General features: G+C 36.6%; 2 protein-coding genes across 3 annotated transcripts; one reads left to right on the forward strand and one right to left on the reverse strand.

The window, feature by feature from the left end:
* Positions 1-2164: 2164 nt before the first annotated feature.
* LOC105036012 (oxysterol-binding protein-related protein 3A) lies at positions 2165-12464 on the reverse strand. Its single transcript, XM_010911746.4, has 10 exons — positions 12084-12464; positions 9929-10022; positions 9085-9201; positions 6875-6947; positions 6676-6794; positions 6326-6447; positions 5916-6092; positions 5390-5534; positions 2807-2985; positions 2165-2587 (listed from the first exon to the last, which is right to left on the reverse strand). Exons 1-10 carry the CDS (start codon positions 12185-12187, stop codon positions 2341-2343), a joined length of 1377 nt encoding a protein of 458 aa, XP_010910048.1. The 5' UTR covers positions 12188-12464; the 3' UTR covers positions 2165-2340.
* Positions 12465-12963: 499 nt separating this feature from the next.
* On the forward strand, positions 12964-17804 carry LOC105036014 (uncharacterized). 2 transcript variants are annotated; one of them, XR_830423.4, is made up of 5 exons: positions 12964-13291; positions 13480-13583; positions 16953-17082; positions 17379-17492; positions 17625-17804. XR_830423.4 is itself a non-coding variant. In XM_010911747.4 (4 exons), the coding sequence occupies exons 1-4, from the start codon at positions 13187-13189 to the stop codon at positions 17415-17417; spliced, it is 378 nt and encodes a 125-aa protein (XP_010910049.1). In that variant the 5' UTR covers positions 12964-13186; the 3' UTR covers positions 17418-17804. The 2 variants fall into 2 exon arrangements, 1 of the variants encoding a protein (XP_010910049.1); XM_010911747.4 differs by having other exon boundaries at positions 17379-17804.
* The last annotated feature ends 234 nt before the right edge of the window (positions 17805-18038 follow it).

Raw genomic sequence — 18038 nt, forward strand, 5'->3', positions numbered from 1 at the left:
GATAAGGGAGAGACGAAAGAAAAAAAAAGTCTTAGATTACCATTATTGGATTGAACAAATGAAATTACCGCTTCGGATCATCCTCTCAACAAAATTTTGAGAGTTAAGATTGAGGCAGAAAAAATTTTAAAAAAATATTTAATAGATTTTTTCTCTTTCTAACAAAAAAATAAAGGATTTCCTTCTCTTCTTTGGAGATGACGCCCCAACTACCCACCACCTAGTGTGCGTAAAGAATATTGCGTATGTGCATGAAAAAATATCGCAGCAAAAAAGATAGATTTTCTTTTTCACAAAATCTCTCAATTATAAGAATATTTTGATTAATATATTTTAATATAAAATCACTGTGATGGAGTGATATGAATATCTGTCCTCAAGAACAGAGCGGATTTCTTATCACCATTGGATGGTGATTTAAGAAGTGAAGATGATTTAAAATTACTGCCACGTAGAATCACCATGATGCAACCAAACAAGATGATCTCAGCACCTCTGTCCACGTCACCTTTGATTTTAGATGAATCACCCCATACCAAACGTCTCCTTTAGAGTTTAGATCCTCATCTCCTCTCATGAATCCAGTCCCCCACTTCAACCATTCCAGCCATTTGCATTAACCCCTTGGCTTCATCTCTTTTCCCTCTTCATCCTATGATGCCCACTGCAACCCCCACCCCGGTCCCCAACCCCACCCCTATCTCTACACCTATCATTTTATTTTATCCCCTATGATTTCCATCCCCATTTCCCCAGCTCTCACCAAATCAACAGCTCCCGCTACGAGTCCACCTCCGTCACCCCCACCCATCCTCCTATCCTTCCTCCAACTCTAAGACGGCGTTTGCTGCATTACATAGATAATGTTGCTATAATAATATGATTGCAGAGAGAATATGATTACCTGATAAAATTATAGAGAATCCTATATTGCAGTGTTTGATATATGCAGTAATATTATTATAAAATTACAGAGAATCCTATGTTACAGTGTTTGATATACAATTTAAATTACATAAAATAAAAATTAATTTTTTTTAAAATATCCTCACCTTTGCTTATTGATTATTATCTATTTTCTAAAGGAACAACTTAATTTTGAAACCAACCATTCTTCATGATATCATCTATTATGTTTTTTTTTCTGTTTTCATCTACTAAGACTATCCATAATTTATTTTGATTTATTTTGATGAAAATATTTTAATTTTAAAATTATCTTGTTGAAAAATTACAGAATTGTAAGATTACATGTAAGCATATAACCACCTTCTCCTAGACAATCAGATTATCTCTTTTTAAGATAATACTGCACTACATGTAACGCAGTATTACCCATAAAAGTAACGAAATAAACAATATGATCTAATTACCTAATGTACAATTACATATAATCCTATCAGAATTATATACTATCAAAAACCCCCTAAAAACTTCACAACCCCTCACCGACCGACTCATCCTTGCCCTCCATTGTCGGCTTTCCTTAATGCCATTCTCGACGTTTGGGCGTACAATGTGTGGGACATTCCCATCGGTGGCCTTGTCTCGCCCGCTGCCCTCATCTCCACTTGGGCGGGCAACCAGCCAGGCACCAACCCACGCACACGCCTTGACCGCCTCGATGGTGCTCTTCACCGCGTTGAGATTCCCAGAAATAGGGTTCAGCTAGCAGCAGCGACGATGAGCAACACGCACAGGCGAATACTTGAAAGATCACTTTGAAAATTCTTAAAGATAAGAGAATGTGTACCAGAATCCCCTAAACTAGAAAGGGCAAAACTATAATTTTTCTTTTTGTTTTTTTATCTCTAACTGTCATGGCAAGCTGCAGCAAAGACCTAAAAGTTCTGGGGAAAAAACATGACAGGAAACCACTAGCAGACAAGTTCTAGAAATTAAAACCGATCTTAGACACCCAACGAGCAATAACACCTTTTGAACCTGGAAAGCATGCAAAGACAGCCTACCAAACAGGTCTGACTTCATATACAAGCCTTGGTAAATACACCCTAGGAATCTTGAATTGTACCTGTTGCAATATGAATTATACACAAATGGACATCGCAACAGCTTTGGTGCTCCAATACGATTCAGTTTCAGGAAAGAAATGCAAACATGATACAATAAAAACCAGTTAAAAAGGAGAAGAAATCTCACAATGTAATGCAAGCTTCTAAGAATAACTAATAGACAGATATATGAAAGTGTACACAACCTCAAACCAAATAGCCATACTAATTCAAATCATCAGGGCACTAACCAAAATACAGAACAATATATAGCTCCAATGCATTTGTAAATGAAAGAAATGGGGACCTAGCATACAAATCCGATATTTCATTCGGCAGATATATTACCATACTGCCATGGATTAAATTCAATTGATTTGATGTCAACCTCCTCAATGGAATCTGAGTCATCAATGATGGCCCTATGTTCAGTGTATTTACCATTGTACTCGTATACTTCCACGTCTCCCCAAGGTGTTGGAGTAATTTCATCAGTCGAGTTGAACCATCTTGGAGTGAATTGGTGCCCATTTGCTTCTCTATTTCTTTTTTCTGCTCTCTGCCTCTCCTCCAGACTGAAAGCCAACCACATCAACAGTAAGGAACACAGTTTGGCAAACGCATTCAGGTTTTAGGTTGGGTGCAACAATGGAAGGTGCAATTTTTTCATCAGACGTCCACTCTCATTTACTAGTGAAACCAAACTTCAGCGATGAGCAATCTAAGTTTCTAACATGTTCAGTAATGCACCCAAAGTTGAAGGCGCATGAACTCGGATATATGTGCAAGCATACCTGCTCTTTTCTGCACCAGATTTAGACATATCACCTTTCTCAAGTGCATATCTATCAGGCCGCAACCGGGAATCTGATGCTAATAACTTCTTAGGTGCTGTGTCAAAGCTGTTTATTTTATGGGCAAAGTATGTGTATTGGTATTTGTCATTTTCCGGTGTGGCAGCAACCCTCCAGACCTGGATTCAGTATGCAAATGTTTTACCAATTACTGCAGCTAGAAGAAAAAACTCTAGATGTGATTGGATAACAGAGAATGCAAAATGAAGCAAGCCATATAACCTGCAGAATTAGTGACATATGCTTTGCACATGGATCATAGTAAATCAAGTGCAGAATTTAAAAAATTGAGCTATAAAGAAGCCTAGACAGATAACCTGAACTGCAAAATGTAATTCCTAATGAAGTAAATATGTACTAGTCAACCAAGTTTATGCAGGTTTTTCATATATTAAAAACCATTATTTCCTACTTGATAAATGACAAATTTGCTGGAAGCGTGAAGGTCATAATAAGTTGCAGTGATTTCCAAATTCTGGATTTTTTTATTTTTTATTTTTTTTTTTGGAAAAGCAAGGAAGAAACCAACAATTTTTATTTTCCACACTCAAGTGAACCAGATAACAGAAACAAGAAAAGCACTAATTTCTTAATTACTCTTTTTACCAGATGGAGCACTAGAGAGAGAAATATACTGTCAGAAAAGTGCTACACGGAGGGAAGATTAACCAAGATCTAGCCTATGGTGATGCTGCTTCTTCAGAGTATTGAGATGCCAAGGACCAGATATCCAGCAGCGAGGCTTGACATAACATATGCTAGATATCCAGCACCAAGGCTTGACGAACATAGGCTGCTTTTCTGAAACAAGGCAAACCCAGCTTTGTAGCTTTTTCCTTTCAGATTGCTGCTTTAACAAGCATGAACAGCAAGACGTGATTGACCCTGGCCACCAGGCCACTTTTGTTTATTTCATCCCTACTGTGAAATGAATTAGATCAGTCACCTTCCCCTTCAGAGGAAAAATAAGATAGCAAAAGTACAGGAACACTTGTTCATTCACGCAATCACATTTCTAGCACTTGGTGTCTAGATCTTGAAACATGGCCAGTTGTCATCATTTTTTTTTAATTCTAAAATTTCCAGATTTTTTAAGAGTGTAAGATAGCAGGGGTTGAGATTTGACAACTCTCTAATTAGCATGGATTTGGGTAAATTATGTAGCAACTCTTTTTTTCTTTCCTTTTTAGATCACATGTTAAGCTTCCATGCTAGGACTCCTAAGAAACAGATGACAAGAGAGATTAGGTAGCACTGGGACTCTAAGAAAGAGATAAGTGTTAAAAAAGTTTACATTTTCTTTCTCACATGCTTATCACGTGAGCAAAACATGGAATGCCTTCCCCTTCAGAGGTATTAGGGACACTCTGGAGGACCTCTTGTATACAGTATAGATTTGTTTACTCGTACTAAGCTGGCATTACTGACTTGACACTTGTTGTTGATAGCTAGCACAAATTCTTCCACTACTGTTTATGGGTTAAACTGACTTAGAATGCCTGACTGAATACCCTATTCTGCCAAATACATACTGAAGAAATTTCTTTCAGATTTTTGATTACTAATATGAACCTCCAGTAGACTACTGATGTCATTTTAGGTTCTGACAGGAAATACTGCAACTAATCTAGAGTATATATGAGCTTCTTGTCACGGCTGCAGGACTCTGTACTTTCAAATTTCAATAGGCTGAACCAAAATTTCACCAATTCGTAACTGCATGCAAGGCTACTAGCAACTGTACTTCTAGATTCATAGAAACTAATGCATATCACTTGACATATAACAGGTTTAAAAGGCAGTGGTGTTAGAAGGAATCCAACTAAATTTGATAAAAAATAGGAAAAAAAAGTTTGACTTGGTAATTTCAAAATAAATATCGAATGGAAGAGCAGCAAAACTACAAAGCCATAACAAGGAAATTCTGACATGCTTTAGCATCCCTTCCATTGACTCAATTGACAGTGTTTACCTAGAGACAACAACCCCAAACACAGATATTGCACGACTTGGTCAGCATTCAGATATCTTTTTTTCAGTTAAATATATACTTGAAGTTTGCTCACCACCAAAAATCTGTAGTACTGGGAATTAAATCCCGTCACAATTATTTGCCCTAGAAGGTTTTTGAAATTTCAACTATCATGACTTGGATACTCACTTATACCTACATCAAATGTGAAATATGCATCCCCGAAGGCTCAACAAGAAAACATCTTGAAGTGTTTAGAATAATCACATAATGCAGGCTATCAAGTAGAGAACTCCTCTTGCCAACAATACAAAACATGTTTACTTGTATAAAGTTGGAGTACACACTTTACGTTAACTCCTTTAACAATTCAAAATCAATGATCGACCAGCCAAATTCAAGATCCAAATCATTAAACATGATATACACCACAAAATGTCTTGTCCACATGTTTACTCAATGAAATGGAAATGAAATGAAATTTTAGTTCAATTAATATAACACAGAGTAAATTATTATCATTTTATGTAAATTATTAAAATGAAATGGACCTCTTTCAGTTCAGTGCCTGGCAGGGGCTCTCCTTCTTGATCACAAGGTTGGCAACTCAATGACTCGTTCCATTTCCCAGTCATTAATATCTTAGGTTCTTCTGCTGCATCATATACATATCCATCCACTTCATATCGACCAGCCCTGAAACAATTGGCAATTTCATATAAGATGCAGAGAAAAAAATCACTATAAGACCCGAATATAATATTTGGTCTGCATTATCATGTAAAGTATGCAAGTCAGGTTTTGACATAGACTTTGCTTTTCGTTGCTGTAAAGAAAAAGTTGTAATTCACAAGCTTTCCTTACTTTTGCCACTATTTCCCTTTGCAGAAGAGCAATATTGTCTGATATGCAAAAGTCATCAACAACAAAAGCAAGCTAGGTAACCATATCACAGGTCATAACCATATCCTTACTTCAGTGATGTGCTATACTCTAGTTTTCATTGCCCAAGGCTATCAAACTTGAATATTTATTAAACTTAGGGCAAGTCAAGCGATGTCAAGAAACAAACCATACCCAAACCAGCCACATGGTTGAAAATATAGCACAACTTTGTCTCCAGTTGTCAAGTTTGTCATAACCATTTCCCCAAATGAGTCAATCCAGGTGCGCCCAAAGATAAGGTTATTAACCTTGGTGGGAGGGGGCACCAAATCAAAGACCACACCAGACTTCTTAAGCGTCAACCTTGTCCTGCATCATAGTAAAGATAATAGCATAAACAATTACAACACCTCAGCACCAATTTATGAGTGTGCATACCTTTCATATGCTTTCTCAATTGAACTTGTTACAATTTTAATATCAAAGTTAGATAAATTAAGTATAAAGGCTAATAATGGAAGAAATTGGTAAAAGTTAGCACTTAAGAATATTTGATGATAATGCCTTTCTGGAGGAGGGAAAGAAAGATACATAATGCTCACCTTCCAACAGGATATATTTCTATGGAGTTTCCTAAGAACTTAGTTCTTAATTTGGAAGTAATATCATAAATGAAGTGCTCATTCTCAGCATGTGCCGCGCCCATTGGAGGATGATGACTCACCTATATTGAAGGAAGACCAATTACATGAGTGAATGAATTGCTCAGAAAAAAAAGCCACTATCATTACCCAATGGCATCGCATTTTATTGTGAAGATAAGAATCAGATATGAATAGTTATAAACCTACTCCATAAATTTGCATGTGATGTAGGATACTAGGCAAATAATGTGGAGGAAAAATTTCCAGAAAAGAGCAAAAGAACAATACAAGGAATTAACAATAAATACCTGCTCTGCAATGAATGTAATACCGCCATGATTGACCATTTCATATGTCTCCCCGAGGATTGGATTAAAAGGCTTCCATGTTCGCTGATAAGCATAGTAGACAGATATCGCCCATGAAGCTGCAAAGGATACCAATACTTCTGTTGCATCTAACACTAACACATGTACAGAATAGAATGATGCAGAAAAGTGCACTTACAAGTATAGACCAGCCGCATGTAAGGATCTTCACATTCATCTGCCATATCTAACAGGTATGAGTACTCCATTATCTGTAACAAAAATCACAAAATTTATCATGTTGTGCATAATTAGCAGTGTCAAATAATAATATCTACCAACAAAACTGGTATGATGGCCAACTACAAGGAAACATAACAAAAGAACTATTCTTTGGTAAAAATTTGACAGGATGGTTCATCTAAACTTAGCAAGCCAGATTATATAGTTTAAGAAATGGACTTTTTTCAAATTCTGGCAGAATCTAGAATGATAAATTGATGCCTGATAAAATTAAAAAGATAGGGCAAGGAGTGAATTAATTAGATGAAGCATGCAAATTGCACATAGAAAGGACAATATGGTGGACAATCAATTGCAACAGCATGGGTATGACTAATGAAGATCCAGGGAGGCATGGATAGTGAGAGAATTAGGACTTATCTTCATGATGTTAAAGATATGGAGTGGAAGAACAACACCACTGTAAGTTCTGGTAAATGATGTGAAACAAATTTCAGGATGCCAAAATAGGCTGCAGTCCAACCCTCTTCCACTTGGAGAAGGCTCCAGGTTCAAACCTAGGGAAGCATTTCCTCAAGTGTTTGGAATGATTGGTGGTGCCCCCATTGTAATTCTCAAGAAACTTGCAGTTATGGTCAACCTTATAATAATAGCCCTTTGTATGAAAGCATGGTAAAAAGTAATTTAAAAATGCAACACAAATAGTTAAAAGAACTCAATTATGGTCAACAAATAGTTAAATGAACCTATAGCAATGATCAACCTTATAATAGTATTCAGCACAAGTATTAAGTCATGCTACTGACAATATCCAATAAGGTACAGTGGCATACATGTTTAACACTTCTAGATTCTACATAGTAGATAACTCATGCTCACCTAAAATTAAAATCTGATTATCTAAATACCCATAAACGACAATAGAGTACTTATTACTTGCTTATTAACCCATATAATAAAACTAATATCAAGCCAAATTTACCTGAGCAATATTTTTTCAACTCACTCGAAACAAAGAGTAGAAAAATCAGTTTTGAAAAAAAAAACGAGGGGAAAAGCCTGATTATTTGGCACAATCTAAGAAGTTCTCCTTGCATTTCCTGAATCTGTAATAATCTACAAGATCTTTAAGATTTTAAAGTCTACCGTCAGTTTCTTGCAAGATGCATCCAATGAGGCATCTTATTTATTTATTTATTTTACAGATTGTAGCTTAAATCTGCTTTAATTTCATCTGTAACCTTTCCATTGATCTGCTTATATTTACACTGCAAATTTCCACAGCCTATATATCAAATCATACTCACTTTACAATGGCCTTCAGAAAACTATGATCTATGGTAAATATGGTTTAATTTACATCAATCAATAAACTAAAAATTAAAAAGATTTCTTAGTTTCTGCACGCCATTATACAGCTTTCTATGGTTGTCGTCATTGTTGTTCTGAATGAGATTAACTGGAGGCGAAGACCTAGGTCTTGTACCAATGCCCTATATTAGCCAGTATTAGAGTCCATGTAATGAAGATAATGGAGGAGCAACAGAACAACTATAATCTAGGAGAATGTGATATAAACTCTAACAGCCATGGACAAATAACAAGCCTTTTTTTCCACATGTTCATCATAAGGGTAGCAATTCACATCTTTTTCAGAAAAATAAACCTGTTATCAAATAAAAACCTAATAGTCCTCAACTTTAAAAAAATAATCCTCTATAAATCCACCTCTTTAACTTCCCCATTTTTTTTTTTAAAGAATGGGACAACACCAAGCTTGCATATTGTCATGGGCAAGAGGCACTTTCCCCCCATAATAAAATCATAACTCCAAATCAGAGACTCAAAAATAGTTTTCAACTGCTAAATCATTGGATCTAATGTTTTAAACTCCATGATGCTTATCATTCATAAAAGATATGGATAAATTAGTACTACCACTATGTAAGGCTATAGTACATTGCATGAGATGACTAATGAGAGAAATAAAAAGAAGCAATTTTATGCCCAAATAATGACATGAAGCAGAATGATAATTGCATATTATGAATTAAATAAAGCAATCTTTTGTTAAAAATTAAATCTCTAAATTAACAGCTGGATTACATAACTTTTAGTAACAAGTCTCCCCTTGGCGACAAGTTAAAAATACCTTTCAGCACATACCTCTGCCATTTTCTGAAGCATTGTCATTGGCTCAAAAATGATGACTGGAAGTGTCACCATTGATGTAACATCTGATCCGATATACTTTTGCATCATCTTCCAATAGCTATCCCGATCCTGTAAATAACAGAGAAATCAAAAATCACTAAATCAATACAAGATTCAAATCAATGCTGCAGTATAGCAGGAATCATGGAATAAGGTAACAAAATCCAACAAACATGATAATTTAATCAACAATCTGATACATGCGTATATGATTGAATTGAGCAAGTCATTTCTAATGCTAACATAATAAATGAGAGTATTTACAATGTAATAAATTAAGCAAAATATATACATAGTTAAAATAATAAACAAATAATCAATCAGAGCATTTACAACATTATCTAGAATGATTAGTTAATAACATACTTGAGAAGCTCTTCAAAGGAAACCAAAAGAATAAGCCTTTCTAAAGCTATTATTGGTTGCTTAGAAGAATCTAGTTAATTTTTATATATTATATAATTTAGACCTCCTTAACTTATACAGTAGTCATTCTATGGAAGAAGAGAAAAATTCAAAGATATTCGAAAATGCTAGTTATAGATAATAAAAAAGGCCCTCCGAAAAAGTCAAACCATGGATAGAAAGGAAACTTCAACAGCTATCCAAAAGCAAAAGGTTGCATGATTACAAGTGAACCAAAAACAAAAGAACATCAACAAGTTCATAAACAGAGAAGTCAGTAATAGTAACTTCTGGAAAAAAAATAAATAAGTAGTTGAGAATGAAGTTTCCTAAGAAATAGTGGATAAAAATTCCTAAATGAAAGAGTATGGAAATTGATGGAAAGCAGAACCTCCTGCTTCCATCTTCCTCTTTGAGCTTCAGCCTCTGCATCATCTGTGCCCCCTTCTGGGTTTGTAACTTCAAGTCCTTCATAGCCCAATAATCTGTGATGTGAAAATACATCAGTCAATATTTCTCATTTCTAGTATCAAATAAATCAAGTTAGTCCTACCAAAATCAGGTTACTTGCAAAAATGCTGAAACAAACGGAGTACATGAAGTCAACAATTGCTAGAATATTGAATAAAATCAGCAAGAGCTGAAGGAAAAAAATGACATAGTGTCCAAAATAGTTGCTCAGGAAATGGGCTTCCTATTTCCCTAGAAATTTTCCTTGGAAACTGAATCCAGAAACAGATGCAATTTATTGGGGATACATTCTCTAAAATGCATATCAACTGTACAGGGAAACTTCGTGAAAACAAAGAGGGAAAAATCACCGGAATCTATAAATATGAGTGGATAAGGAGGAGTCTAAATAATCTCTTTGATGGATCAGATAAAATAACTCTCTTATCATGGCAATGTCTAATCCTTTTTTCCCTTCTTATTCAATAAATGAACAATAGTGTGTGTGCGCGCGCGCGCGCGCGTGTTAAAAATGAGGAACTTCCATAGTCAACTCAACTAAGCCTTAATCCCAAACTAGTTCAGTTCGGCTAGGAAAAAAGGAGGAGTTTCTATATCATAAATTTATGATTACTATTAAAAATCAACCCATGTTTGAAATAAGAATCCAATGAAAACTAGTTCTCGGTAGTGATTTTTCATGAGATTTTTTTTTGTATTTTTGCTTATATGTTTTCAATATTCTTGCTTGTTTTAGGATCATAGTTTACGGTTTCCCAAATTAGGATTTTCTTAACCATGTTTCCTGTTTCATGCTTTGTTAATGTTTCCCGCATCAGTTTTGTCTCATGGAAACCATGGTGTCACTTTCTAGAAGTTTAAAAAGAAAACGTTTTGGGATTTGCTAGGCATGCATCCACCATTCACCAAATCAAAATGAATACTTTTAATTGACAAGATAGATGACACAACTTGAATTAATGGTTTAGATATATTCAAACCCACAATTTCGGTTCATATGCATCTTAAGATGTTTCATCATGATCAAGAGTGTGGATTTTCAATTTATATGGCCAACCATACATCAAATCCGAGTGAAAAGAAAGTATGTAAACCATACAGAGTGGCCATGACTTTGGCGTTAAGCATTAGTCTATGGCCTTTTGTTTGCTCTAAAGTTCTGCTATTGGAATTCTCTTGAACTGCTGTCATTCTATCCCAAAATTTCACTTTAATCATGAACATATGATACAAAGCATACAAGTACTAGCAGGTCAGAAAACTACAAAATTTCAAATATCAGACACGTCTAATTTAAATGAAAACAAACTACACATGAAACAGTAAAACACTTAATAGTTTAAAATAAAAGAAGTGGAGAATGGTAGCTCTGCTAAGATATTTTTGTTGTTGGAGGGAGTATAAAAGGAGCCATTGCATGGTGCAATGGTAAAGATTTGAGCTTGCAAGCACAATGACATGCGTTCGGGTCCTAGGCAGCCACCTTCTGTAAAAAAAAGCTGGGAACATAAGTGGGTAATGGCCCTTAGGGAATTCAAAAGTAAACGTAATTAAAAAGTTACTGATTTCAGTGTACTTGAAAAACCAAGCTCTTCTACCTTCAAATAAGTAACCAAATTTGTGACAAAATTCTATCTATAAATGCGGTTCGATAGTACCGAGATCTAATGGTCAAGCTTAGGCATATCTTGACAACAAGACTAAAAGTTACGGTTTCAAAAGGCAAACTTTAAATCCCTGTGAATTAAACTAATAGAAGATACCAATTTCATGGCGTTTGAAAAGTCCAAGCTCTATTACCACCAAATAAAAAACTAACAACAAGCTCAAAAAAACTGTGAATTTGTTATAAAAATGTACTAAAAATTGGAATTTGCTGGATGTTCCCGAGATCTCATAGTCGCTTAAACTAAAGCAAATCCTAATCACAAAAATAACAATTAGGGTTTCGAAAGGCAAAATTAAAACCGCAGAGCTTCCTTACACTCATTCAATAAATCACGACTGAACTTAAAATGACAAAGGCTTAGAAAAAAAAAAAAAAAAGAAAAATCAGAAATAAGGCGCTTCCGTACCCATTAACAGATTTGTGCACCGCGCTCCCCCAACCCCTTACACTCGCCGTGATCGCCGAGAAGAACCCACCGCCGGCCGCCGGCTTCTCATCCTTCGAACCCATCTCCGAAAGTCCTAACTCCAAGAAAAATCCCTCAAATCCCAAACTAAAAACCGAAGAAAGACCGCAATCAAGCAATCAAGAAGAAACCCCAGCGAGATCTCGAGTCGAAGATCCCAATTCCCCGATCAAAAATCCCTCGATTAACACGAAGAGATAAGAAAAGGGCGAAATCTAAACGCGGAAGAAAATGGGGCCAAGGCTTCTAAATTAAGGAATAAGAAAGGAAAAAGAAAACTTTGGCGCTCCCGTTGTTTGAAGGGCGGCCGGCGATACTTCTACGCGTGGAAGAAGGTCATAGAAGAGGACCTCATTGAAAAGACGCATCTAGTCTTGATCGTAATTTTATGTGTTCCTGCGGTAGCATTTTAACTTAAACTGCTCTGCTTCCACTTGATGATCGAGACGGTCTATTGAGCTTCACGGCTTAGATCTGCGGTTATGATTCGAGTGCTGTTGGCGTTTTCAAAGAGCCCGCCGGAGCAGCGACGGTTGGTAAGCGAAAAAACTAACACCATTAGAAGGTAGAATTCTTTGGAACTTAGCTTCCTGCCTTTGTTCCGTGCGCTGGCGGCTGGTAGAATATGAACGAAGTGATTGGGGCACGCGGCAGATAGTGTTTGGCTCCCCACTGTCTTCGCTGTCCCGGGTCTGCCGGCAATTGCCCGCTGCTCGGGTTCTCCGTATTCGGAGAGATTCCGAAACGTGGAATCCGATACTAGTCTCGGCGATGAGCGTACCGACATTACGGAAGGAATTTTATATATAGCTGGCCATAGAAATTTAACTCCATCCGTCAACACGGCAGGGTTTTCGCGTTAAAATATTCGAGATTCGACATTGGAGCCAGAGATCGTTTGTAGAAGCCCTCGTTTTCGTTCAGAAACCCTAGAATACCGTAGTCTCCGCGAATTATAACTATTGAGAGGTCTGCGATCGGAGTTGAAGCAAGAGGAAGCGAGAAAGTTCCGGTCCTCCATCCCACTCGAGCTCCCCCGCATCATGAAAAAGAGTAAATCTGCGAAGGTCCAATCTCAGCAGCAGAACGGTCACGTTCTTCCCTTCAAGTTCGCCAAGTTGCTAGATCCGGAGGCTTCTTGGGACAAGGTTTGGATTCCAACATGAAGTCCGCTCTATCGGACGGTCATTTCGTCAAATCTAACGCAGAAATTTAAGAGTTACATACGAAGATTTAGGTTTTTTTGTTCCGCAGTTTGGTTCTTTTAGAAATACTAGATCTTCACTTTTTTCTTGTGCTGATGATCTTTTTGTGTTGGTATTGTAATTTAATTCAGGATCAGTTGGGTGATGTTCTACATTGGATCCGGCAAGTGTTGGGCCTTCTGTGCGGATTGCTGTGGGGTGCGGTCCCTCTCATCGGTGCAAAATGGATTCTTGTGTAAGTTAATCGGCAATCTTTTCCGTTGTTGTGAGTTAAGTCGATACATCTCCGAATAAATTTTACTTATCATATCCTACAATTATATGTTCAAAGAAATACCACTAGTCCGAACTCTAAACTGCTCATGCTTGACTCAGTTTTTCACATGTCATCATATATTGAGAGCTTGTGCTGAAGCAATCATGCATCTGAAGAACAAACCACTTTTTTTTTAATCTTCTGCTAGGATTGTGATTTCATTCAACTCCTTGGGTTAAATTTGTGCTTTAGAGATGAGTGCTATTTGACACAGGATGGCTTTGATTATGCTAAACTCTGATGCATTGGTTCCTTAGCAGCTGACCTTTGTGAAACCGAGTTGATTGTACTTGGTAGAAGCCCAGTTCTGTAAGCATGTGGAACCATATCCATGTGTGATTTTATGTTATCTCACAAGCTTCTCTTCCTATTTCTCTTTATTGCTTTTATTTTTTGTTGGTTTCTTAAGTTATATAATTAGAATTTGCTGTTATTAGTCATCCTTGTGAATGGGAGGACCTAAGTAGTCAGAGAAGGTTAACTGTTTGAATTCTTTGTTTAGATGAACTCATATTAGTTATAACAGGGTGACTTATGGTGCATTATTAACATGGTTTGATTATCTATCCGTATTGGGTTGTCAGTAACTTTTGAATTCCCAGAGTTGATTCACCGGAGCATTAACATAACAGCATATCTTATCTCATTTCTATTGAGTCGGCTTTTTGGGGCATATTCTTTTGTTAGGTTCTACAGCTACTAGTGCGATTCAAAAAGCTCTCTCTCTCTCTCTCTCTCTCTCTCTCTCTCTCTCTCTCTATCTCTCTCTCTCTCTCTCTCTAAACTGCATAGGAATAAAGAACAAAGGAAGAAGAAAAGTAGGTGAATTTGTTATCTACTTTTTCTATTTTTCCCCTTCTCTCCCACCAAGAGAGATATTTGAGGGTAAGTTTTCATATATTTTGTTTACTGCTTGGTGTTTGATATAGGAGTCTATTGTGAAAGAGATAATCATGAGATGTTCCTAAATCTTTGCTAGCTTTACTTTGATCCATGAAACCACTTCCATATAGATATCTAGTTGGTTAAGATAAAGACATAAGTTGAGGGTCTTCCATTTTATTAGTTGAGTAGATGGTCTATTTAATCGACTAGTGTTCCTAGGATGGTCCAAACTAATGCTGTACGTATTTGTGCACTTTAAGCAAATAAAGAGATTGGTCATCAGTTGGAATGTTCAAGGACTCGTATGGAACTCCTGATTATGGTTTTCAAGGATGGATGATGAGGTTGTGATTTTATGTTGAGGTAGTGACGTTATTTAAAAAAAAAAAAACTTGCAGAAGAAGATGCTATTTTGGTAGATGGAGTTCAGGGACAAAATCATTTAGCTTAATCTTTAGTGATTCAAGGGGGCATCCTCAAGAGGTGGAGAGTCTCAGAGTTATATGAGGTTCCATGTGAAAAAGGTGATATTGTCAGAACTTCCAAGGACTTCTAGTTTGGGCCTCTGAGGTCAATATTTTTATTTCATCATCTAACCATAAAGAAGTGACCAGGGAATCTCCTTGTATGACAAAGAAGTTACATCAATTTGTGTCATGCTTGTTAGTGTGATATCTGCAATATTTATCATGTGCTGTCATGGGAGCTAGTTGTAGGACTTGCTCTCTTTATCTTATTGAATGTTATTTCGATTCCCTCCATGGGATGGGGATGTAAAGTTGTCATCTTAGGTTGGCGTATATCCTTTGATGATTGCAAGGTTCAAGCATCTGTTTTGAAGAACCGTTGTGGTAAGGAAATGTTCTCCTTGCTGCATACAAGATAAAATCCTGCTACATTTGCTTTTGCTTTGTTGGTGTCTTGGACAGAGGAAGAGTCTGGAGCATCATCCCTCATTCCTTCTGGTGGGAAATTTGGAGGGATAGGAATCAAAGGGTTTCCGAAGGTGGCCTTAGAAGTCAAAAAGGTGTATTGAATATCAAATTCGCATATGGCCTTTAGACGTGACTAGATTCAAAAAATGGTGAGGGGTTCACTCAATGCCCAGATGCTGGAAGGTTACTGCTTGGTTGTATTTGGTTGATTCATAACCAAGGATTAAAGTCCCGGTCCCAGTACCTACCCCGGTCTAGTCCTGGGTCAGTATGGTATCAGGATGGGGCAGGGCAGATCAGATAGGCCGAAACAATCATCATAAATAACAACAGTGAAGAGGAAAAAAATTAAATAGAAAAGTGCCTTGGGATGCCAAGATATATCGAGTGTTGGGAGTTGAGCACAACCATTAAATCTGTCCTGGTCAGTACCAACTAGGATGGTCGGAAGGCCCCAATTCATGAGTGGACCAGTATCCCAGCAGAATCTAGGTATTATTCTCCTGTCAGAATAGTACAATACTGGCAGAAGTGCACATGACATGAATTCTTGCTCATGCCTTATCTATACATGTCTATGATACTTTTTTTTCTGAGCATTGTTCTTTGTGAGGAGGATTTTAAATGGTGGGTGCCTTCATCATTGTTGCACTACTCACGCAAACAATTTATGTAGATCATCCCCATTTCTACCTCTCTCCTCCCCCATCTTTCCCCTCACAGAATCAGTGAGGGATTTGCTGGAATGCCTTCTTTTGCCTATGAATATGAAGATTGATGTGCAATTTATATTGATGTATATGTATAATTATTAAATATATGACCTTTTCATTGGAATGTTTCTTTTTTTGTTCAAATTACAGATTAAAATCTGAGATTATTAGTTGCTATCAGGTCTCCACCAATAATAGTGCACATTTACAATATTCCTTCTAAGGAGTGTTTCTTTTTTTGTTCAAATTACAGATTAAAATCTGAGATTATTAGTTGCTATCAGGTCTCCACCAATAATAGTGCACATTTACAATATTCCTTCTAAGAATACAAGTTAAAATGAAAGGAAATCCCACTTGGTCTTTGTGCATTTCATGTATATTTTCAAAAAATATGCTACCAGACCTACTAGTTTCAGTTCCTATGACTTGCTACCAATTAAGTTTGCTTTCTCAATGCACACTACATGTTTTGCCTCTCAACTTTGAGGGAGCACTGTGTCTGTCAGTTTTATGCATATCTTCAAATAAAAGCTGGAATGGTATAATTGCAGTAACATTTATATAATACTAGTGGAATTTGCAATTTATTTTTCTTAACTTCATCATGAAGGAAAACATGCTTGTCTTTGAATTGATGTGATATCTTTCTTACAGTTATGCCACAAGCAAAATGCAAAACAAGTTTATCTTGATCTTTATACTTGCTGTAAGCTTTTATTGATGCATTTTTCAATGATGCTCATTATGTTCAGATTCTTGGTTCTATCTTCTGGTATCATCTATGGATACTATGCACACATTCTGAAGATTGATGAGGAAGAATATGGGGGCCATGCAACTTTGCTTCAAGAAGGGCTCTTTGCATCATTTACCCTTTTTCTGGTAAAATCTCTTATCCATTCTCCTTTAAGTGTTCCGAGGGAGATTATCCACTATACCACATACAGACCAGCTCAAGTGTTTTTGGAGACTTCTGGTTCTGACATAATGTGGTCCTGATATGCGATCTCCATTGGATTATACCTTGAGTATATTTTATTTGTTGCTTCTCCTGTGATCCTTTTTACGACTTTCCCATTTGTATACGCTGGATTCTCTGACTTTGTTGTGAATAGCTAGAGTCTTAAATTGTGCGAGCTTTCCTGTATCTGATAACAGTTTCCTTTTTGGGATTGCAGCTTGCCTGGATTTTGGTATACAGCTTGGCACATTTCTAATGGGCTACTCTCTCGTGATCAGAGAATGATTTCCCAGATGGATGTCCTTGTCTTTTTCCATTTTGAGCAACACATGTATGATCTGCTGAGCCTTCAGCTCCACTTGTTTTTCTTTTAGAACAATGAAATAGAAAATGCATTCGTGGCGTTGCTATTGATTGCATTCAACTTCTTTTCTTCCTTCCATTTTGATTTTATCCAATTCAGATTTGGAGACTGGAGACATCAAGTGAGTCCACAATCCAAGTGTAGAAACAAATAGTCTTATTTACCTTGTCCTTGTACTTGGCTTTGCATACTTACTGTTGTTCTGTGTTCCATAAAATGGCTGCCAGTGGCCATATTTGAAAGTAGTGGAATATGATTTGAGAGGGGCTCGGCCTGTAATTATTCAGTTGATCAGAATATTTGCAAACCACAAAGATAAGTGCTTGGGATTGACTAATAAGTTCGGTAAAGGAGAAACGGGTGAGTAGTCTCTGGTTCCCCGATGTGAAGGAAGAGCAGGAACTAACTTATTTTTATATATTTTTTGTTTTTAATTATTGTTTCATTTAATTTTTTCTGCCCTATTTATTTGATTAGAGGGTTTATTTTCCTAATTTATTTAACTTGGGATAT

This window comes from Elaeis guineensis, chromosome 10, assembly GCF_000442705.2.
Source record: "Elaeis guineensis isolate ETL-2024a chromosome 10, EG11, whole genome shotgun sequence".
Taxonomy (NCBI): Eukaryota; Viridiplantae; Streptophyta; class Magnoliopsida; order Arecales; family Arecaceae; genus Elaeis; species Elaeis guineensis.